This window comes from Heteronotia binoei, chromosome 10 (genome assembly GCF_032191835.1).
Source record: "Heteronotia binoei isolate CCM8104 ecotype False Entrance Well chromosome 10, APGP_CSIRO_Hbin_v1, whole genome shotgun sequence".
In the NCBI taxonomy this organism is placed as follows: domain Eukaryota; kingdom Metazoa; phylum Chordata; class Lepidosauria; order Squamata; family Gekkonidae; genus Heteronotia; species Heteronotia binoei.
Genome location: NC_083232.1, coordinates 32,849,647 through 32,873,447, shown reverse-complemented (window position 1 = coordinate 32,873,447; position 23,801 = coordinate 32,849,647). Strand labels below are relative to the sequence as shown.

The window sequence follows — 23,801 nt, the reverse complement described above, 5'->3', positions numbered from 1 at the left end:
TCCTCGTCAGGGCTCATGACATATAGCTCAATACCAATACCCAATAACATATAGAAAATCCCAATACCTGATACAGTGGACACTTCAGAAACAACAGGGATTCCTGAAGGTTAGGTGGGGTGTTGGCCACTCAGTCCCAAAGAAAGCCCAAAGCCTCCTTTTAAAACTCTTTTTTGGCAATAGGAATTGAGAGGTATCAATTAAAATGTACCAGAGTTGCCAAATACCAGCCCATCCTAAGTTGATAAGATGAACTTTGCTAGTATGGACTTTTGCCCAGATATATTTTATTAATTGTGATGTCAAAAAAACCTAGGCAGATATGTTTAGGCTTTGGAACCTGTCACTTGGAAGGCTGTGGAATGTGAACATCTACAGGGCAAGGCTTTCATTTTTATGCCTAGGTTGCCAGAAAAAAGAGCAAAGACTTATGGGACTTCTGAACCAAGAAACCAAAGTCAGTTTTCATCTGGTGAAATGTTTATCAGTACCTTTTTTTTTGAAAGGCAAATCTGATAAACCCCCCCCCCCCCCCAATTAAAACATGTCTCCAAATAAGAGATGGAGAGAGAACACACACACGAGCTTGCACATCATGCTGCCTTATACTGAATCAGACCATTGGGCCATTAAGGTGAGTACTGTCTGCTCACACTGGGAGTGGCTCTCTAGGATCTCACCTACTGTCTGATCTTGTCTAGCAGAGATGCTGGAGATTGAACTTGGGAGCTTCCACATGCAAAGCAGATGGTCTGTCACTGAGCAACAGCCCCTCCCTGTGTGTATCACAAGGACCAGTCAATCAACTTTCTGCACAGCCAGTTTCCAACAGAAGCAGGGAGTTCATTCTATTCAAATGGTTGTACATCTGGCTAGGAATGTAGATCCACAGTGAATTCATGACAAGAACTTGTCACCTATGTGATATGGTAGCCACTTCTAAACTGCTTCCTCAGTGGTGAGCTCTACCCTTTTGTGCTGATGACATGGCCTGTGATACACATACCCCCCATGTCACATGGCCATGTTGCTAGCAGCCACAATTGAAGTCCAACATTGACTTGAGAAGTATCACTGCAATCTGGATAAACCATGCAATTGGCTTTTGTTTCTGTGTTTCCTGACCAGGTGGAGGCGGGATTTTGGTGCCTCCCACATGTCACTTAGGTAATGCTTAATTAGCTCTGACGAGGACTATTTCTGAAATCTCCATTCCACATTTTAAAGTTGTATAACTGGAAAAATGGATGGTCCTGTATTTTGTCAAGTTATTCTGCAGATGACACACAAACCCTTCTGTGTTTCAGCTGAAGTTGCCCTATACCTTTGTAATGTCCTTTTGTTTTTATAGGTTGTCATTTTATATTTTGAACCAAGTGTGTTTCGCTGTGTTCTCCTACGATGGGTCCGTCTTCTGGGATTTACTACTGCTTATGGAACAGTTACACTCAAACTGCACAGGTATTACATATGTTATTTTCATTGCTATGAAATTGTGTGTGTGTGTGTGATTATGCATGAGAAATCACAATGAAGCATGATGGAATTTTTTTGGTGAACAATTCACCTTTTTAACATTTACCTACATTCTTTCCCCCCCAACATTGTTTTTATTAAACTTCTAAAAATTAAACAGCAATTGCAGACTAATATTTACAAAATACCTAACACTTTAACTCCCCTTCCCCATCAGAAACCTCTTCAAAAAATATCTATTTAGTCATTGTGGGATCAGATTTACATGGGCACAGTCCAAGAAGAAGATGTTCCCCTACATTCTGATCAAACTGCTCAACAAAGATGCCTTGCAATGGAATTCAATCTAATGAACAGATCTATTCCAGTTGAATTTTGCAACCATGCCTACAAATTATGTTTATTTTGCTGGCATCTATACATGCCACACTGTGGTCTTTACTTGCTAATCTCTTTTGGCATTCTTAGGAAAGAGACCTGCCAGGCTTCCATAAGCTTCAGAGGAAGCAATCCTAAGCACAGTTACATCAGTCTAAGTCCACTGAAGTCAGTAAGCTTAGAAGGATGTAGCTCTGCTCAGGATGGCACTGTAAATGATTCACGGACCTATTAATGGGATGACACGGCTTGAGGTCACTGATTATGTTACAGAATTAGTAGCTTAAAGACTTGGAGGGCTTTTAATCTTTCAGCTTTCCATTGGAACCTGTGAAGTGACAGCTGAATTCTAATGAGGTTGAGCTTAGTATAGGTGAAATTGTCTTACGCTGAGTTGGACCACTGGTCCATATACCCATTGCCTATTTGATTGGCAGTGACTCTCCAAAGTGTTAGGCAGAAGTCAGTCGCAGCCTTGCCATCTGAAGATTTTATTAACTGGGGATGCCAAGGATCAGACTTTGCACTTCACATAAACAATGTTATGTGCTTGACCTCTGTGAATTTTATTGCCTATGAGATGTAAAGATGCATGAGTGAGTTCAGTTCTTACATCAGTTATCCTCTTAATTGTTTTCATAATGTGTAGATATATAAATAAATCTCAAGGTGGCCTAAGTTGGAAAACAATGTCATTACCTAATTTAACGTGGCTGGAACCTGATTTGACAAAACAGGCAGGGGTTTTCCTGTGCATAAGTTGAAGTACTGATTTCACCCAAGGTGCCTACATGTGAGCAAAATTCACATTCAGGAAGTCATGCCAGTTAACAAGTGAATCTGCTTGGTGGTTAATATTCTAGATTGCTTTTTTCAGATGGTAACTTTACCAAGGCTAATGTCTCTTCAGCTGTCATAAGAACATAAGAGAAGCCATGTTGGATCAGGCCAATGGCCCATCCAGTCCAACACTCTGTGTCACACAGTGGCCAAAAAAATTATATATATATATATATATGTCGTTTAGGGGTGTGCAAGAAAAAACACAACCAGTTGGTATTTTTTGGGTTAGGTATATTGAACCCCAAAAAAATCAGTATTCCATGATTTTCCTGAATCCCAATACTGGTATGGTATTCAGATTGAAGAAATATTCAGGAAACCTGAATTTTTCAGGTCCATTATACTCCATGTCATCATGGGGTATAATGTCCCTGTAGGGTATAATGTCTGCTCCATGTCCCCATAGGATAAAATGGAGAATTGATCCAGGGGTATCTGGGGCTCTGAGGAGCTGTTTTCTGAGATAGAAGCACCAAATTTGCAGCGTTGCTTTTGGTACTTCTAAAAAATAACAAAACCCAAGTATCAAAAAGATTGGACCAGGGGTGTCCACTTCTATGGGTCCCCAGAGAAGGTGCCCCATCCTCCATTGAAACCAGTGGAGGGGAAGTGACATTTAAAGGGATAGTGGGAGCTCAGAGCTCTATGCCACCTTGACTGGGGCTGGCTGGCTGCTCTTGCATCTTGGTTTAAACTGAGATGCAAGAGGAGCCAGCCAACTCTAGTCATGGTGGCATGGAGCAGTCAGTTCCATCCGCCCCATCTGATCCTCTCTTGCAGCTCTTGTAGCTGAATACACCTGAATAAAAGCTGCCCCTAAAACTCTGCTTTTTTTTTCAGGGTTATACCTGATAAATACCAATAAGGTATTTTTGAGGTATTTGTTCGGTCTAAATTATGCTGAACACACACCCCTACTGTCCTTCCAGGCATTACTCAGCAGCCTTACCCAGCAATATATCCCAAATCTGGAATCCCAGCTTTTTGTGGGATGTATCCTATGGGGAAAGAACAGAGATACAATGGCTGGGAAATACATGAGAGATTCAGTGGCTCTGACTCTGAGCTCTGCCTGGACGAGAGAGACAGAGTGCTTAGGAATCATAGGTAAGTCAGTGTGAACTCTAGCGGAAGACAAGGTGTTACAAAGGAAACAAATGATAAACAAGAACTGATTTGACAGTTTCTCCTCCCATGGTTTTTGATTTGACCTTACCATCTGTGCACTGTTGGATACCGTGATGCTCACAGTTAGTTAAAAGCATGCCCCATGGGTTTCAATGGCTGTTACCCAAGTGTAACTCTAGCCAAAAATGCAGGCTAACACCCTAATCTGAAGCCTTGGTATGATCACCTGCATCTACATTTCTGTGCATACATGGAGTTGACCTTCCCTCTCTAATATCTTATTATGATCACAGTTCAGTGCTGTGCAGAATGTTAAGGTGTGTTTGTTTGCAGTGCCGCTATATCAGATGACAGCAAAAACCTACTCTTTAGAATTAGAAACATAAGCAGAAACAGCTTGAAGTGTGATATTAAAGCTATCTTAATTAGAAGATTTGTCCCCCCCCCCCCCTGCACATACCTTTTCATTAATGCTGTCAAGAATGTGATAGCTCTAGGAGATAATCTCATCAGGTTTATGAGATTTCCTGATCAGCATATTATTAAATAGCCTAAAGCAGTGAGTTACTAGGTCGAAAGACAGAAGGCTGAATTTGGCTAAAAGGCAAAAGATGAACCTTTCTCCAGATTGTCTGTTCAAGGCTAGGAGCCTGTAGCCAAATAACCAACTGATTAGTTGAAATTAACACAATCACCGTCTTCCACAGCATGTTTTAGCCCTGACTACCTCATTAGGTCATAATGCTGCAGTAATAGTAGAAGCTATTTCTATCTTTTTCAGAGCACAGAACATCAAACTGGCAACTGTATGCTTCATTCACTACATATCCCTATTTTTTTTTTCTCGCTTGCCTTTTTTTCGGTGGTAGAAAGTGCTGTCAAGTCACAGCTGACTTATAGCAGCCCTGTAGGGTTTTCAAGGCAAGAGACGTCTAGAGGTAGTTTGCCATTGCCTGTCTCCACATCATGCCCCTGGACTTCCCATCCACATACTGACCAGGACTGACGCTACTTAGCTTCCAAGATCTGACAAGATCATGCTAGCAGGGTCAGCCCTCCCACTAGGCAAATTAGGCATTTGCCTAGGGCGCTGGACTTGGAAGGGTGCCAACTTAGGCCCTCCTGGCCCGGCACCATAGGCAAATGCCAAAATTTTGGCACTTGCAAGGGCTCCTGGCTGGTGCACAGTCTCTGTATTGCTCTCTGAGCCCTCCTCACCCCTCTCTGATTATTGGAATCATCAGAGAGTGGTGGGGAGGGTGCCTGGCCAGCACACGGTCTTTGTATCGCTCTCTGAGCATCGTCCGGGTGGAGGATGCTCAGAGAGTGCTACAATTGGCAGGGGCAGCAGGGGCAGTGGAGGGGGGAGCACAAAAAAAGAGGGGAGGGGAGAAGCAGCCCAGGGGGGTGGCACATGGAGGGGCAGCGGGTGGCAAGTCTGCCTGGGGCGCCACACACCCTAGGGCTGGCCCTGCATGCTAGCCTGGGGTTCCTGTATCCATTGTTTATTCTGCCAGTCTTCTTTAACCTTCCAACTATCCAGTCTTATGGTTCTCTATCTTCTAGAACAGAGGTGGGCAACTTACAGTCCACCTGTGAGGTGTGGGAGTTTTCATTACCTTTCATGCTGCTTAACAGTTTGTTGAGAGCATCAGCCTGCCAGACCACAGCATCAGCTAGTGGACACAAACCAGCTCCAAGACCAAAGGCCACTAAAGACAGCAGAGCAAAGAGGTCACATTCTAGGTTTTCATGTGACTTAATTCTTTTAGGAGCAATAAAAACAGGGGGAAACTATTCAACTCAGATCCCTCACAAGTGGATAGATGCCCAGAAATGGCCCTCAGGCCAAAACAGATGGTTCTAGAAGCCTCCCTCCACTCAGTTTTCCAGTTTTCAGTTGTCTCTAGACAAACTGCTCCTTCTACAAGACCATCTCAGCCTGTTCCTTCTCACAGAAGCTAGACTGCAAACATTCTGTTGGATTTGGAGGATTGGGAATATTTATGGACATTAGCTCAGCCAATCAGTATTTGAGTTTTCACTGTCACTGCTGCACAAACGATGCTTCTCTGCCAGTTTTTTTCCTTAAAAGAGCAGCTCCTCCAATATTGCTTTGTCCAAAGAGGGCTTTTTCTGTGTGTGTGCAGCTTGTAACACTAATAAATGCCTCAATATGATTAAATTTAGCAGTACTTTAACTCTAGCAGTAGTTTTTCTTTCTCTCTTAAGTCTGAAAAAACTCTTAAGATAACAGCAAGCTATGTGAAACATTATGGCCACACGCACACACAAAAAGTATAGTGAAAGTAATTCTGTAAGTCCTTAGTTTCTGAGAACAGATAGTCACAGCATCCATGAGTTGTTTTTTCTTATAAATGAACAGTTGATGTGGTTCCACACCAGAAAACCTTTCACTGAACCAGAGTTCTCATTCTGGACTGTGCCAAACAGAACCGCAGAGTCAAAACCTAACAGATTTCAGAGCAGCCAATTTAATTCCAAAATGGCTACAAGCCTCTTTTCAGCTCATATTGGCAAAACTGATTTGCTCTTGGTAGGGCACACGAAACACTTCTGTCATATATGGCCAGGCAAACTTGGTCTGATTCAGTATAAGGCAGCTTCATGCTTTTATTGATTTATTGATTTACTTTGGAGTTATAGCCTGCCCTCTCTGAGAGTGAACTCAGGGTGGCTAACAATCAACAGAAATTACAGTATTAAGTTACAGTATTAAAGCAATAGACTTAAACAATATTAAAATCAATTAAAACATCATTGTGGTGCTACTCAGAGAAAATTAAATAAGCGGGATCACAACGTTCTTCAGCAGGCAGTTTAGTTCGTATTAGTTTCATAATTTACTTTTATCTGTCAGTGGTCCTTATGATGGTCTCCTTTTCCTCGTAGCTGATGTTGCTCAGCCTATATTAAAGTGGCAGTCCTCTCCCATTTAGCTATTATAGGCTTATTGAAATAATTCTGTTTTGCAGGCCCTGGGGAAGATCCTGCAGGGCCTTTATGCCCTCTGGGAGGATGTTTCACATTGTTGGCGCTGTCACCGAGAAGGCCCTGGGCCTTGTAGAGCTCAGTCTGGCCTCCCTTGGTCCTTGGTCCAGGGATAGAGAACAGATTTTGAGCTCCTGAATGCAGTGCTCACTGAGGAACATATGGGGAAAAGTGGTCCCACAGATAGACAGGCCCTCGACCATATAGGGCTTTAAAGGTCAATTCCAGCACCTTGAAGCAGATTCGGAATGCAATAGGCAGCCTGTGCAGCTCTTTCAGCACTGGTTGAATGTGCTCCCATCGAGGGAAGGCAAATTTGGTAGTGTATGTTCCTGTGTGAAATTCAAGCCTAATACTAGATTTCAGCAGCATCCCTAATAAAATTAGTGCTCACCAATTTTAAAAATAATTGAACACCATAAGCTCATAGTTCCATGAAAATTTCCATGGAAGTACATGATATTAAACTCAATGGTCTTACGTTGGCGTAACCAAGCATATTGAACAAAAGGGGTTCTTGCATGTCAGTGGAGAGACAGAAATTAGGCTGGGGATCCAAATAACTGTTCACATTACTTGCTCCGTAGAAATGTCAACTCTTTCCCTTTGAACAGTTGATTGTCATCAGGGCTTTTTTGTAGCAGGAGCTCCTTTGCATATTAGGCCACACACCCCTGATGTAGCCAATCCTCCTGGAACTTATAGGAGGCCCTGTACTAACAGCCCTGTAAGCTCTTGGAGGATTGGCTACACCAGGGGTGTGTGGCCTAATATGCAAAGGAGCTCCTGCTACAAAAAAGCCCTGATTGTCATGCTGTAACACAGACAGCTTTTGAAGCTCTCCTAAGTTTGCTATATGGCAATGAGAGAAGAACAAACATTGCTCCCAACATTTGTGCAAACCCAAATTCCTAACAAAATATTTAAAACATATGATCTAGGAAAAATTAATGCAGGGATTGTAAAAAGTGTATATATTCTCTTAATCTAATTACTTATCTGATTTTACAAATGCCCAGTTAATAAAAGCCATATGATATATGCATCTTAAAATTCTGAGTTGCATGAAATTGTCTTTTGACACTACTGGTACTTAGATGAAGATTTTGATCCAATTTTATTTCATTTTTCTTTAATTAGATGTGGCCTTCTATTATAAAAGCTGCATAAGACCTTTAATTAGGGGGAGGAATACCTATCAACACTTGAAAGTAATTGAGCTGTTTAAGTGAAAATAATCAATTGCATACCTAATATAGAGAGACTGACATAGTCTGGACTGACACAGGAAATACTCTGCAGCTGTGTACCTTTCTGTTAGCAGGGATTCTAGCCAAGCTCAGGTTAATCAGAGCAGAAAGAATCTTTCCTTCTGTCATAGATTTTCAGATATTTGCATCCCACAATATTGTTTTTCTTGTAATTTTACCTTTCTCTTTTGCTGGGTACTTTTTCTCCCACTGCACCAAACTGCACAGATCATGCATTAATGCTAAAAATGCCTTCATGGGTCTTTTTAATGTGATGTCAAAAACTTATGAAGTAAATCCCATTGATCTGAGTCAGAGTGAGAATTGCTTCCAATCAGGAAGGTGTTGGGAGGCTGGCACCCTCAATATTGTTACCTGCTTCAGGGTAGAGCCAGATTCAATATGTGAGTGAGTGAATGGTAAATTAAATAACAGTAACTGAGATGCTCTGAGCTATTCAGAGAATATTGCAAATGTTAATAGTGATGGGAGAACATTTCTCTGCTTGAATTGCAACGTGACTGCAAATTATGGGCAACATCCTTAAACATTTGATAAATATCTGCTTTTTGTCAAGCAAAGAATTGTTCTAAATATTCTGAACATGAATGTTCTTTTCCCAATGGAAGTTTTTTATTAACCCAATTTGTTGCAGAATTAGGATCTGTGACCCCACTGATGGAAAGTGGACTATACTCTCTGGTGCTATTTTAGGATCTGGGATCTTACTGGTGTGAGATGAGGCTCCAGGTTGCAATGGGAGGGTTCGGTCTTCCTGTGGTAGAAGGGAGCATCTGAAGATGCCCAGGAAATGGGCTGGATAGAATACTTGAGTTGATTCTGATTGTAGGTGATTATTTCCCACTCTGATTCAGTCTGCCACATCTGCCACAGGGTCTGGGTTTGTGAATATGTCTTTCTGAATCTGCATTGTGAAGCAGATTTCAAAAGCTTTGGTTATTGTCCTGTACAGGTATGAGATGCTCTGGAGATTTAAACAAGACAGTTTGGTTGCTGTTCTCTTCAATCAGTTGTCTGCTTCCTTTTGACAGCGCTTAGGGGAACTACATGCCCTGATGAAGAGACTAGGTTTAAATATTAAATGGGATGCATTTCCCCTTCCCCCAAACTTCTGAGGCTGGAGGATCTTGGAATGCAAACTCAAATATGTATCTCTGTAAGAATGGTATCTGAAAGCCAGAGGGTTTGGGGTACAGAGTTTTGGTGGTGGTGGGGTCTCCCACACAACAGTGCTAGTGTGAAAAATAACTCCTCCTGTAAGGTCGCCCCCATTGATCAGCATAAGAGTAAAGTTGGGTTACCAACCTCAAGATGGGGCCTAGATAGGACAGAATTTGGGAAGGAGAGGGAGCACAGTGGGGATAGATTATCGTGGCATCCACCCTCTGAAGCTGCTCCAGGGGAAATGATCTTTGAGGTTTGAAGATCAGCTGTAATTCCAGGAGAGCTGCAGACTCCACCTGGAGGGTGGCAACCAAGACCCAGAGTTCTCCCAGAATAACATCTTATCTTCAGACTACAGAAATCAGTTCCTCTGGAGGAAGGCCGCTTCAGAGGGTGGACTCTATGGTGTCCATCCTTAGCCAGGCACCACTTCCAATTCTCCAGGAATTTCTCAACCCAAAGATGGCAACACTAGAAGGTGAGCTGAATTAGTAACTGGCCTTTTGTTTCTAGATGTCAGGGTTTGGATCTAAGTGGGCTAAATAACATTATTCTCTTTGTGATATTAAGAGCTAAATTGCCATAAAACAAGAGAGTCTCTGTCAATTTTCTTCTAGTAAAAAGCCTGAATTTTATAGTAATTGGCTGTTAACTAATGTATTCGCTCGGAAAACCTGCTAGCAAAATCTCATTATGTCATGCTAATAGCACTGTTAGTATTCGTCTTGCGCTATTTCTCAAGACAATTAATAAATCAGACAGAGCCAGGTAGAAGAAAAAAAACTTCATTTATTAGGGAAAATGCTTTGAGAGCAAGGAAGTCCATAAATCAGTGACCATTAATAACAACAATTATGCTGCAATATGCCAAATGTATTAATGTTCAAAAATGAAAATCGGAATGATGGAAGACATCAATTATTACATTTACTACCTTCTTATAAAAAGCGTTGGATAATATGAGTGGATTTTTACTGTGCTCGAATATCTTTGTTTTATCACACAGCTATGGAATCAGAACTCTGCCAATGAATTTTCTTTCACAGTCACAAATGATTAATTTTGAAGATGAGCAGCCAGGTATATAATTCATTTACGATCCAATCAAACAGAGTTAAGCATCTTTTAAGTCTTACTGATTTCAATACAAGAGTTATATATGAGATCAGTGGGACATAAAAATGTTTATACTTTTTCTGGTCCATAAGCAGCAATGCTGTTTTTTCCTGTAATCGAAGTACAGTGTAATCCTAAGCAGAGTTCTGTCCTTCTAAGCCCATTGAAATCACTGGTCATGGAAGGATCATGTAACTCCATTTAGGACTGCGCTGGCAATGCACCATTGTGTAACTGCAAAACTGCATCGTATTCCATGGAGGTTTTGGGGATCAGATGGTAGTGTTAACACATTGCTTTGAGGCTTCTCCTGTTACTTCCATATGGACATCTGATTATCAGTGTAAAATTAAAGCTATTATCTTTCCTCAAACTGTTTTCCTTGGAAAAAGGCTTTACAAACTATAATGAATTGAGCCTTATAGCATGAATTACATTAGGTCTCCAGCAACTGCCATTTTCTTAAAAGGACCAAGCTTCAGGCTTAACCTGTGTAATCCAACCAAATACATTGCAGAGTTGGCATCCCACTAGCGCTTGACAAAATTCCTGTTTCTGCAGCTTCTCTGGAGCTGTAAAATCAGGCCACGTTGTATAGTCGATAGACTGCATTTGACTTGGAGGCTGCACATTGGTCAAGAGAAAGGTGAGAGTATGCATGTCTTAAATTAGGTCACTCGTGATTTTTTTTAATGAGAGCTGCTTCTGAGTACTGAAGAAACATGTGGAGCCACTCCCCCACTCACACTAAGTTGCCGAGTTTTGTTTCATCCTATGGTCTGGAAAGAGTACCAGGAATGAAGTTATCAGCTGTTCTCTGGAGAAGGAGAAAATTCAATGAAATAAAATTTTAAAAACCACACACACAGCCTAGAGCAGATCTTTTCATAATCTTTTCCTGGGCTGCTGAGTTACTTTTGGAGAGCCCCGTCTGAAGTCTAGAGTGGTAGGTAAGTTTTGCAAAAGTCAAACAGAAATTGTTGACAAAATTTCTCAAATGATGATACATAGTAAGAGTCATAGCTGAACACACACACAGAAAAACTAACTAAACAAGCATGCTAGTTTTTAAAAAGGTATTTAAATACAGCTTCTATGAAAATACTTTTTTCTGCAGTCTAAGAAACAAAAAAAATTGCTGCAAAGCTTTTGACAAAATTACAGCAGAAACAATTGTCTAGGGAGCCAGAGCGACCTGGGTTTGTGCGCTCTGCCATATTTAATGGTTTCAATAGTCAGAAAGAGCAGGTTCAGTTCAGCAAGGTTTTCCCACAAGAGGTGTGAGTTCAGCTGAACCCATAAACTGCAATTTAGACCCGGAGTTATAAAGTTATTTTGAAAACATGGCCTGAATTGGCTGTGCTTCAGAAGAGGATTACTAGAGAGTGTTACTCAGATCTATTTTCATGTGGAAGCTTCCTGATAAATTCTGGCCTTGGGATCTTTTGTGCTTCTTTTCTGGAAAACTTGGATAAGGGAGGGGGGAAGATGAATGACATGGTAAGATAGTAATCTCTTGAGGGTTTTAGAGAAGCACATAATTAATTTCTTGCACAGTTTTGCTAATTAGAAACATTGATTTTGAAGCACAGTAGATAGGGGATGATGAAGAGACTAGAGTTGCCAATCCCTAGGTGGGGACAAGGGATCCCCGGGTTGAAGGCCCTCCCCTCGCTTCAGGGTCATCAGAAAGTGGGGGGAGGGAAATGTCTGTTGGACACTCCATTATACCCTATGGAGACCGATTCCCTTAGGGTATAATGGAGAATTGATCCATGAGTATCTGGGGCTCAGGGGGGGGGCTGTTTTTTTGAGATAGTGGCACCAAAGTTTCAGCATAGCATCCAGTGCCTCTCCTCAAACACTCTCCAAATTTCAAAAAGATTGGACCATGGGGTCCAGTTCTATGAGCCCCAAAAGGAGATGCCCTATTGTTCATTATTTCCAATTGAGGGAAGGCATTTAAAAGGTGTGTGGTGCCTTTAAATGTGATGGCCAGAACTCCCTTTGGAATTCAGTTTAACTTGTAACAACCTTGCTTCTGGCTCCACCCCCAAAGTCTTCTGGCTCCACCCCCAAAGTCACCAGATATTTCTTGAATTGGACTTGGCAACCCTAGAAGAGACAGAATGTTGAACATATGGAAAGCACATTCGTGAGTTAGTGATTTATTTTGTTTTTGTTCTTATTATTAGATTTTTGATAATCCTTCCTGGTAGCTGGGCTCAGTAGGTTGCAAATTGTAGGTGTGATCCCCTCCCCCCGGGTCAATTCAGTAGTTTGCTAGATTTTTGACTCATTCTACTGAATCTTTCTGTCTGTTGATAACGTGGTAAGAAACAGGATACATGGATGCTCTAAAAATAACAGGTGAAACAGATATTTATTTGATCCTTTTTTTACATGAAACACATTGCACATATATGAAATCATTCCAATATCATCATCATGTGTCTGGGATTGTGTTACATTTGCTTGGATGTGGTACATGTATCCCGCAGTAATTCCAAGCAGTGAAGATGGGGGGTATTACCATGCAATGGTGTCCTCTTCTCCAGGCAGTCTAGTGTAGGGATGTGCATTCAAATATCATCAGTCTGAATACATACCTAAAGAATAAAAAGGTAGGTAAAGGTAGTCCCCTGTGCGAGCACTAGTCGTTTCCGACTCTGGGGTGACATTGCATCACAATGTTTTCATGGCAGACTTTTTACAGGGTGGTTTGCCATTGCCTTCCCCAGTCATCTACACTTCCCCCCCAGCAAACTGAGTACTCATTTTACCAACCTTGGAAGGATGGAAAACTGAGTCAACCTTGAGCTGGCTACCTGAACCCAGCTTCCATTGGGATCAAACTCAGGTCATGAGCATAGAGCTTCGACTGCAGTGCTGCAGCTTTACCACTCTGTGCCACAGGGTTGCTACCTAAAAAATACCTTATTGCATATATTTGAGTATCAGAGCAGTAATGGAGATTCTCAAGAATGCTGGTATCTGGGTGCGCAATGCTTCTGGAAATATTTGGGATTATCTGGGGCCAGCATTTTAAGGATCTCAGGCCAGTTCCTCTCCACCCCTCCATTTTACAGATTTCCTGGGTGATGGGAGGGAGACCATTCTCCAAGGCAAATGGGATCACACTTTAGGGGGAGCACTAGATTTGTCTGCCTATTCACAACAATTCATAGCACTCCAACTCTGACTATGGGCAAAGAGGATAAAAAGCAGGACTGGCTGCAGCTTGCTTCAGTTTCAAGGTAAGGTTTTTGGAGTAGGGTGCCATTGTTGCCTTGGTTTGTCTGTGCCTTGGATTGATTCTGCTGCCTGGCTGGAAAGAGCGTCTTCTTGCTCTGTACCAGGACTGGTTTGCCCTTTATTTTTAAAAAAATATTATTTAAAATGTTATTTCAGTTTTTCTGTGGTGTTTTGTTCATTTGTTTTTCCCTGGAGGGTTGTAGTTCATGGCGGGGAAACCTTTGTTTTCCTTCTGGTGCTTTTAAAGAATAGTCTGCCTTGGTTTTATTTTGCACTATAAAAAAAAGCATTTGAGAGGTTTGTGCTGTTCTGTTGGCTTTTTAACTGCTTTGCACTTTAATTTTTATTTGGAGGAGTTCCAAGTTGGTCTCTCTGGTTTGACATTGGTTGCATTGGGCTTGCCACTTTGTCCTGAGGTTCTGCAAAGATGCTTTTGGGCTTGTTGGTTATGTTTGCATTGGGAGTCAATTGGCCAGTAGTTGCGCTTGTGTGTTTAGCTATTGGCTTCTTTGCCCTGGAGAAAATATGGAATTCAAGCTCCACAAAGGAAACAGAGGATTCAAGTAGGATGACTCGGGCACTTTGTTCAGGGGCCCATAGAATTGGACACTTTGATTCAGTTCTCTTGAAACTTATTTATTAAATTTAATGGATCACCCCATCCCAGCCAAAGCGATGTACAACAATAAGAAACAATGAAACATTCCAGATAAAATATTATGTCTTATGAACTCACTGATGGCATCTATTGTTCCATCACGGTGGGGAGGTGGTAGCATGGAGGGGTGGAAGAGTGAGGTCCCAGCTTGGCAACCATTTCTGTCCTTACTCAAAAGCCTAGCGAAACATCTGTCTGTGAAATTGCAAAAGATTCTGCAGGACCCTGGTGTTGGCTGACAGAGACTTCTATCAGGTTGGGGCCAGGACCAAAAAAGCCCCGCCCTCATCAAGCACAGCTGGACCTCTTTAGAGCTGGGGGTCACCAATAAATTATTACCAGCTGAGTGTAACACTCTTCCAGGGACATAGCAGAGAATGTGGTCCTGCAGATACGTCAGTCCCAGACCACTCAGAGACTTGAAGGTCATAACCAAAACCTTGAATCTACCTTGGTACTCAACTGGAAGTCAGTGTAGCTGGCACAGCACAGGTTGAATATATGCTGTCCATGTCATTCCTGTCAGGACTTGCACTGCTGCATTCTAGACTCATTGGAGCTTCCAGGTCAGACTCAGGGGTAGGCCAGCATAAGGTGGGTTACAGTAGTCTGGCCTGGAGGTGACTACCACAAGGATTACTGTGGTCAGGTCTGAGTGAGACAGGAGGGGAGCCAATAGCCAGGCTTAGCGAATGTGGTAAAACACCACCTTGGCAATATCTGTGACCTGGGCCTCTATAGAGAGGGAGGTATGCAATGTCGCTCCCAAACTCTTCACAGGCTGCCCTGATGTAAGAGGCACCCCGATCCCCCTAGCTCCAGCCCTGATCCCCCTAACCACAGAATCTCCATCTTTTATGTGTTCAGCTTCAGTCTGCTCTTTCTTAGCCAGTCTGGATGTCATCTGATTGTGAGGATCTTCAGGGGGCAGGCAGGTCCCTGCAATTTTGGAGTCATTTGGTAGAAAAACCGTTTTGGGTTTTAACCAGGGCTTTTTTTTTTGTTTGTAGCAGGAAATCCTTTGCATATAAGGCCACACACCCTTGATGTAGCCAATCCTCCAGGAGCTTACAGTAGACCCTGTACTAAGAGCCCTATAAGCTCTTGGAGGATTTGGCTACATCAGGGGTGTGTGGCCTAACATGCAAAGGAGTTCCTGCTACAAAAGAAAGCCCTGGTTCTAACCATGGCATGCAGGAAGTTACAAAAAGAGTTCTGTGTGCATGATCTGCATCAGTCTTACCTCATCAATGTATGACAGCAGCACACATTTGCAGTGGCTACCAAATTGGAGTGGGGTGTGTTATACAAAGACTTTGGATAGCTAGTGCTGTATAATGATTAGAGTATCAGACTTTGTTCTCAGAAGTTGGATTAAAATTTCTGTGCCTTGAAGCTTGCTGGGTAACTTTCTTGGAATTCTAGGGAGAAATTTGTTACAGCATAGGGGCATACAAATGGTCAGGTGTGCATCTGTATTTTATAATCTCATGGTCATGTAGAATTTGGTGTTGGACCAAAGAATTCATATTCTTTGTATCTCAGAATCAGGTTTCTGGCCTTTAAGAATATGAAGATAGACTCCATTGTATGTGAGCCATGCCTGATAAAGTCTCACAAAGTGGTCTGCATAGCTGCTCTGTCCCCTTGTCCAGGAGCAAGAGAAGGCCTCCCTCAAGGTGCCCAGGCCAAGGAAATGCAGCAGATCTGGAGAGCTTTGTACAAGTGGTACTAGAATGACACTTTATGTTATTGGACTTGTTGCATCTGAAGGATAGGGGCTGTAGTGCAAATGTGTCAACAGGAATTCTCTCCTCTAACAAGTAGCCCTGGCAGTGCAATGAGCAGGGAAGCCAGTGCTTGATATCCAAGGCTTCTGAGTCCAACACCTTTTGCCACACTCATCATCTGCCCTCTCTGACAAAGAGAAGCACAAACTTATGCAGAACTGGAAAACAGGTATACCTTTGTTTCATTAGCATGGTTTATACGAACTGCAGCTTGAGAAATTCCTGGAGATTTGTGAGCAGTATCTGGGGAGGCTGGAGGTTCAATAGGGGAGGGAGCTTAGCAGGGGGATGACGCCATACAGATTACTCTCTGAAGATGCTATTTTCTCCAGGGAAGCTGATCTATGTCATTTGGAAATTACCTCTAAAAAGCTAATTTACAATGAAATCCTATGTAGAGTTGCATCCACTGGAGTTAATTGATTTAGGCAGATGTAACTCTGCTCAGGATGGCACTATGAATGTATGACAGTGAGACTGAATAGATTTCTAGTTATCTGCTCCTCTACCTCCTTTTTCAAGGTTTGGATGAGCTGCTCATCAATGAGTCTGCTGGGGAGGGACAGTGGCTCAGTGGTAGAGCATCTGCTTGGTAAGCAGAAGTTCCCAGGTTCAATCCCCGGCATCACCAACTAAAAAGGGTCCAAGCAAGTAGGCGTGAAAAACCACAGCTTGAGACCCTGTAAAGCCGCTGCCAGTCTTAGACAATACTAACTTTGATGGACTGAGGGTCTGATTCAGTATAAGGCAATGTCATATGTGCATATGTTCACACCTTGCAATTGATGCTGAGATACTTGACCCAAGGTTCAGAAGTGGGACTGTATAAACCTGTTTCAGATGCTAGACTTTGAAGAGCAACTTGAAAGCCTTGTTTAGTTGTAACCTTGTGCTTTTTGATTGTACAGGGTTTTGAAAGTATTCCTGTCTCGAACTGTTCAACGAATCCCATATATGACAGGAGGACGTGTGATAAGGATGCTGGCTGTGATTCTCCTGATAGTGGCTTGGTTCCTCACAGGCTGGACCTCTGCAGTTTGCCAAAACTTGGAGAGGAATATTACGATAGTCGGTCAAGGCCAAACATCAGACCACCTGATCTTCAATATGTGTTTGATAGACCGTTGGGATTATATGATGGCTATTGGTAAGTTGCCTTTTTTGTGGTCACTTTTTTGGCTAAAAAAAAAAACCTGTTAAAGAATTGTCATATCTTATATGTATGATTAACAACTTACTTATGAGGATGTCTGTCTCAGAACTATGTCCAACTGAGTTCCATGGGAGTGACTTTGAAGAAACAACACATAAGATTGTGGCCTTGAAATCATTGATAAGAAGAATGAATAATTAAGGATGGCGGCCTGGATAAGTTTAGCTGATGAATGTTATAGGTAAATTTATAACACTAGGATAAGGATTTTTAATTTTAGCAAATAATTAGGAAGTATTGCAGTTCTTTAAACTATTGTGACATTCACTAGGTTGGCAGTATTTCTAGGGTTGCCAAGTCCCCAGCTTCCCAGAGTGGGAGACTTTCGTGCAGCATGAAGCACGCGGGTGGAGCGATGACATCACCCAGAAGGGACATCATCAAAATGGCGGCGCCTGTGCAGGGTCGCTCTAGACATTTCCAGGAAAACTCTATGGTTTTCCTGGATGCTCTAGCCATTTGGAAGGTAAAAACTCTATGTTACCTATTGAACCATAGATTTTCCACTCCCAAATGGCTAGAGCATCCGGGAAAACTGTAGTTTTCCTGGAATCGCCTAGAAAGGCCTTGCACGGGCATCGCCATTTTGATGATGTCACTTCCGGATGACATCATCATGCCAGCGATGTAGGGGGAGGTTTCCCCCACCGGCCCACTGTGGGCCGGCGGGTTGGGAACCTCCCAGGCAGGGGATTCTCCACCCGGACCAGGGGCTTGACAGCCCTAAATATTTCATTGACTTCTGACACACCAAAAAGTCTGGCCATCACCAGTTCAGTGAACAGCGTTGATTACAAAGTAGTGCTGTTTTCTTTCTTAGGAATAGTAGTTATTTAAATAGAACTTTCAGATGTTCAGAGCGCTTCGCTGCATTAAACTGGGGGAGGCAGAAAATTTAGCACTGTGGGGAAAATACACCTTTACATTGATTCATTCACTCTGCATTGGCTTCATTTGCTTGTATGATTATATCACAGTTTTCAGAAAAAAGGATGGATTTGGGGAAACAAAACAGAACATAATGGGATCAGCACAGCAGCTTGCTGGAGCTATGGCTAACAAGCATGAAAAATGTAGGGAATTGGTGGACATTTTGGACTCTTAAAAGTCTCCTCAGGGACCAAACATGTTTGCTGTCAACTCAGTTCAGTTGGGGCTCTTTAGCTTGGAGAAACATCGCCTGTGGGGTGATATGATAGAGGTTTACAAGATAATGCATGGGATGGAGAAAGTAGAGAAAGAAGTACTTTCTCACAATACAAGAACTTGTGGGCATTTGATGAAGTTGCTGAGCAGTCAGGTTAAAACGAATAAAAGGAAGTACTTCTTCACCCAAAGGGTGATTAACATGTGGAATTCACTGCCACAGGAGGTGGTGGCGGCTACAAGCATAGCCAGCTTCAAGAGGGGATTGGATAAAAATATGGAGCAGAGGTCCATCAGTGGCTATTAGCCACAGTGTGTGTGTGTGTGTGTGTGTATATATATATATATATATATATATATATATATATATATATATATATATATATATATATATATATATATTTTGCCACTGTGTGACAGAGTGTTGGACTGGATTGGCCATTGGCCTGATCCAACATGGCTTCTCTTACATTCTCTTATGTTCTTATGTTTTCTTGTAATCCTTGCAACAGCACTTAGGGCTAGTGAAGAGTTGTCTAAGAACACCAGTGTGTCCATGGCAGAGACAAGACTTGAACTCAGGAATTCCTGATTTGTAGCTCTCTGTCCAAACCAGATCTGGGAATGGAAGGAAGAAGTGCAGAAAAGCAGAAAACGTTGTTGCTGATAGGCAAAATGGCCCTGTATCTAGATTCTGAGGAGGCTTCGCTATATTCTAATTCTCCTCTCATTGCAGCTTTGTTCCTTTAGTTATCCACGTTATTTGTTTATTCTTATAATATTTGAAGGGACCATATCATAATTTAAAAAAAAATACAACAGTGCTACATTAGCTTTCAGAAGTCAATTTAAGCAATGAAATGGAGTGAACAGCCAAATTTCCAGGTCTGTGGTTCAGTTAATAGCTACAAAAGATCTTGACGAAAGAGTAAAATAAAAATAAAAATAAAGGTCAACGATTGTGAATGCCACTGAGCTCTGTACTAGATTTAATTAGTACTGTAGTCTGTCATTTAGGTCAGCTGGCTAGGGAAAAGGTGACCCGAGTCTAACTTGCAGTTGTAGCTTTTCCCCAGTATATTTTGCAAACATTACATATGTTCTGTAATTGCTGTGTAAATTTATGGTATGCTCCAGTAGTTCAGTAGGAAAAGCTGAAAGCATCAAGCAATTAATTGGTGCAATTATCCAATTACTGGTCTTGGGAATCAGCTGAAAATACATTTCTGATTAATGAGAGATATCCAGCTGTGTTCTGCTACTACTGCAATTGGGACATGTCTGGTTCTTACTGCAATCTGCTTTATCTTTCTTGTTGCTGGATACATCCATTGAGAAATGAAAATACAGGCCACCCAGGATTGGTGCTGCATTGTAGGAAGTGAGCCATTGGACTGAGGAAGAGCTGGAAGGAAATACACCTTTAATGGCTAGCTAAAGATGGTTTTCTTGGTGGTGGGGAGGAGGTAGTTCTCTGGAGTGTATGAATGTATGAAAGTTAATTTTTAAAAGCTACAGCAAATCCCTGAGTATCTCAGGATTGTCTAGAGGAGTGGGCAAGCAGGAAAGTTTACCAGAACTGGTATAGTTTGTTGCCACTCTTGCCTTTATATTTCCCACTGAATTAGGGTTGCCGCCATCAGGCGGGGCCTGGAGATCTCCTGCTTTTACAACTGATCTCCAGTTGGCAGAGATCAGCTCCCCTGGAGAAAATGGCTGCTTTGAAGGGTAGAGTCTATGACATTGTACAATGCTGAGACCCCTCCCCTTCCCTTCCCTTTCCAACCCCCACCCTCTCCTGGATCCACCCTTCAAAGTCTCAGGTATTTTCTAACACAGACCTGGCAACTCTACACTGAATTGCTTCCATCAATAAAATGTATTGCAAACAGTCCAGTTTTAAAACATGAATAATCCACAATATTATCTGAAGTTCTCGGTAAAATCCAGTTTAGAAAACCAGAAGAGAGCAAAAAAACAATGATGAGAAAATACCCAATTCATGATATATATCAAGAAAAACAATCAAATAACAAAAGGCCTGGGTTATTATTAGAACACTTTGAGGTGTCCAGTTATAAAAGAATTCTGATCACACTTTCTGTAGAAGAACAAGTGGAGCTGAAGCACAAATGCAGCAATAGACGTTAACCGTTTTCGCACACAGTTTACCTCGCAGTCACAATCCTGTCCCCTCCGCAGCATCTGTCGGATTTCCCACCATCTGTGCTGGAGTTACAGGAAGTGCTGCGGCTTTTGCGTAGCAAACGGAAACTGGGTTTTAGCGGTTTATGTTTGCTACGCAAAAGCTGCGGCACTTCCTGTAACTTCAGTGCAAATGGTGGGAAATCTAACCAGACGCTGCGGAGGGAACAGGATTGTGACTGCGAGGTAAACTGTGTGCGAAAACGGTCCCAGTTATGCAAATTTAATTAGAATGTAATATTCAGCACTGTCTGGCAAGCCAATCTCTTCTCTGGCTGCACTTTGCAACTTGTGGACAGGAAGAACTTTAGCCAGGCCTCTGCTAATCTAATCCAGTTTGCTTTGCTACTGAGTTTTACACTGTCTCCTCAGAATTCTGAGTTCTTCTATTGGGATGCTGCTGAGAGCCTCAAGATACTATTTTTGAAAGTCACTCTTTAGGGTTGCTACTCTGCTGTTGGAGACAAGGGATTCCCTGGTTTGGAGGCTCTCCCCCCACTTCAGGGTCATCAGAAAGTGTGTGTGTGTGGGGGGGGGGATGTCTGCTGGGCACTCCATTATACCCTATGGAGACTGATTCCCATAGGATATAATGGAGAATTGATCTGAGGGTATCTGGGGCTCTGGAGGGGGCTGTTTTGGAGGTAGAGGCACCAAATTTTCAGCATAGCATTTGGTGCCTCTCTTCAAAACATCCTCCAAGTTTCAAAAAGATTGGACTGGGGCGGTCTGATTCTATGAACCCCAAAAGAAAGTGCCCCTATCCTTCATTTTTCCAAATGGAGGGAAGGCATTTAAATGTGATGGCCAGAACTCCCTTTGGAGTTCAATGATTCTTGCCACAACCTTGCTCCTGTCTCCACTCCCAAAGTCTCCTGGCTCTATCCCCAAAGTCCCCAGATACTTCTTGAGTCAGACTTGGCAACCCTATCACTCCTAAGCTACAAAACACAGGTCAACTCCAGCAATGAAATATATACCTTTGTGTATTTGTCAGGTAGTAAACATAATAATGACAAAAATTGTGAACCTCCATACAGACAACATAAATCCCACTGACTTCAAGGACTGAAGAATTGCATTCAGTGTTTCAAACTAGGATCTGGGTGATCGAGGTTCAAATCCATCCTCTGCCATGGATGACTTTGGGTTCACATTCTTAGTCTAACCTACCTCATAGGGGTGTAGTGATAAAATGGAGGTGAGAAAATGATGTAATTTGCTTTGGGTCCTCATTATGGAGAAAGGTGCAGTAGTAATGAAGTAAATAAATACAGCTGAAGATATGTGGCAGATAAAATGTTGGTTGGTGGATGGGTGTGAAGGAGAAAAGGTAGCAGGGAAATGTGAGTTGCCAAGATAAAGAAAAGAGGAAATGGTGGGGGTGGAGTGGGTGGATGAGCTTCAGGGGGAGGCGGTGTCTCATGGGCCCTGGGGCCCTGGCTCGTGTGGGAATGGCTGCACCTGCCGCGAGAGGGAGCAGTACACTAACTGGTCTATCCCTGCTGGCCATGAGCACAAGATCTCCAGCAAAATCCATGCCACCCTGGCTAAGCACTGCCGAAGGTAGGAGAGGACGGGCAGGACCTGCACCATGGGGCCAGCCAAGGCTAAGGCTGCAGAAACAACTGATGGCTGAGAACATTGCTCTGTAGCTGAAGAAACCTCCACCTGGATCTGCTGTACTGCAGGATTTCCATTTTTCCTTGTCCCCTAGACAAATACCCAAGTTCCCTTGGACAAACAAGGAGATCTGTCTGTTCAGTAACATCAAAATACAGTGCACCGGGGGGGGGGGGGAGAAGAAATAGTGTGCACACTGGAAAGTGAGGTTCCCGCCACAAGTCCTTGATAGGGTTGCCAAGTCCAATTCAAGAAATATCTGGGGACTCCTGGAGCCAGGAGACACTGGGGGTGGAGCCAGGAACAAGGGTGTGACAAACATAATTGAACTCCAAGGGAGTTCTGGCCATCACATTTAAAGGGACAGCACACCTTTTTAAATGTCTTCCTTCCATAGGAAATAATGAAGGATAGGGGCACCTTCTTTTGGGGCTCATAGAATTGGACCCCCTGGTCCAATCATTTTGAAATTTGGGGGGGGGGGTACTTTGGGGAGAGACACTAGATACTATACTGGAAATTTGGTGCCTCTACCTCAAGCAACAGCTCCCCCAGAATATGGGGGATGAAACCATTGGGGGAATAAAACCACCTCAAAATAATAGAAGCAGCCACTACCCCCCCCCCCCTAGCAAGTCCTTGATAGTTCCTCCCCACTGTGCAAGGGGGCCTGGCCTAGCTGCTGGCACTTCACAACTGGGCAGTAGTTTCCCTAGATACAGGCTTCCAGCAAGAGGGAAGGGGGGGAACTAAAGATGGGAGGCAGGTAAAAGGCAAGTTAGCTGGTGGGTAAAGAGAGAAGGAAACAGGAAAGGGAAGAGGCTATGGAGGCTTTCAGGGAAGGGAAAGAGGCAAAAAGCGTGGGAGGGTTCCCCTCTTGTAACATTTCTGAATGATATTGTTTTCCCTGGAAAAGCACTCCCAATGGCAGAATCAATACATTTTAAAGGGACTTGTAAATTTGTAATGCACAGTTGCCTTTTGGTTTTAAGAAAGAAAACAGCTAAGTGGAAAGCACTTTGGGGACATTGTCCCCTGCACATTAGTAAACAATTTCCTAAAAGGCTCATTGCTTTTTGCATTATGCCAACCCAAAAAAAATGTAATGGAGATGAAATTTATCCCAGAGTATTTGAAAGGGCTTGGACATCACATCTAAAAGGAAACAAACATGACTTTGCCTTCAGTGATAAGAATTCTAGAGGGATAGCTTGTTGAAGCAAAAATAAAGCAGAACGTTTTGGTACCTTAAACGCTAACACAATTTTATTTCAGCCCATCTTCTCTGACAATTCATGAAAGAATTCATGAAAGCTAGAATAAAATTTTATTAAGTCTTCAAGGTTTCACAAGATTTCTGATGATTTTGGATGTGTTCCTAATCATACTTTTCTGGAAGCAAACTCCATGTCAGTGAGATCTATTTGAGTAAAAATGCTTAAAATAGGGATATTACTAGCAGATAATTTCTATTCTGTGTCTGTGTTCTAAAGTATCAATTGGACAAGATTTTAGCCATCTAG

At 42.5% G+C, this 23,801-nt stretch overlaps 1 protein-coding gene across 1 annotated transcript in view; it reads left to right on the top strand.

Moving 5' to 3' along the window:
* Nucleotides 1-23,801, top strand: part of GPR158 (G protein-coupled receptor 158) — a 186,986-nt gene that overhangs the window by 144,545 nt on the left and 18,640 nt on the right. The window contains exons 6-7 of the mRNA XM_060248340.1: nt 1,352-1,461; nt 17,000-17,238. Of these exons, the coding sequence (XP_060104323.1) occupies nt 1,352-1,461; nt 17,000-17,238 (349 nt within the window). The remainder of the gene's footprint in view (nt 1-1,351; nt 1,462-16,999; nt 17,239-23,801) is intronic.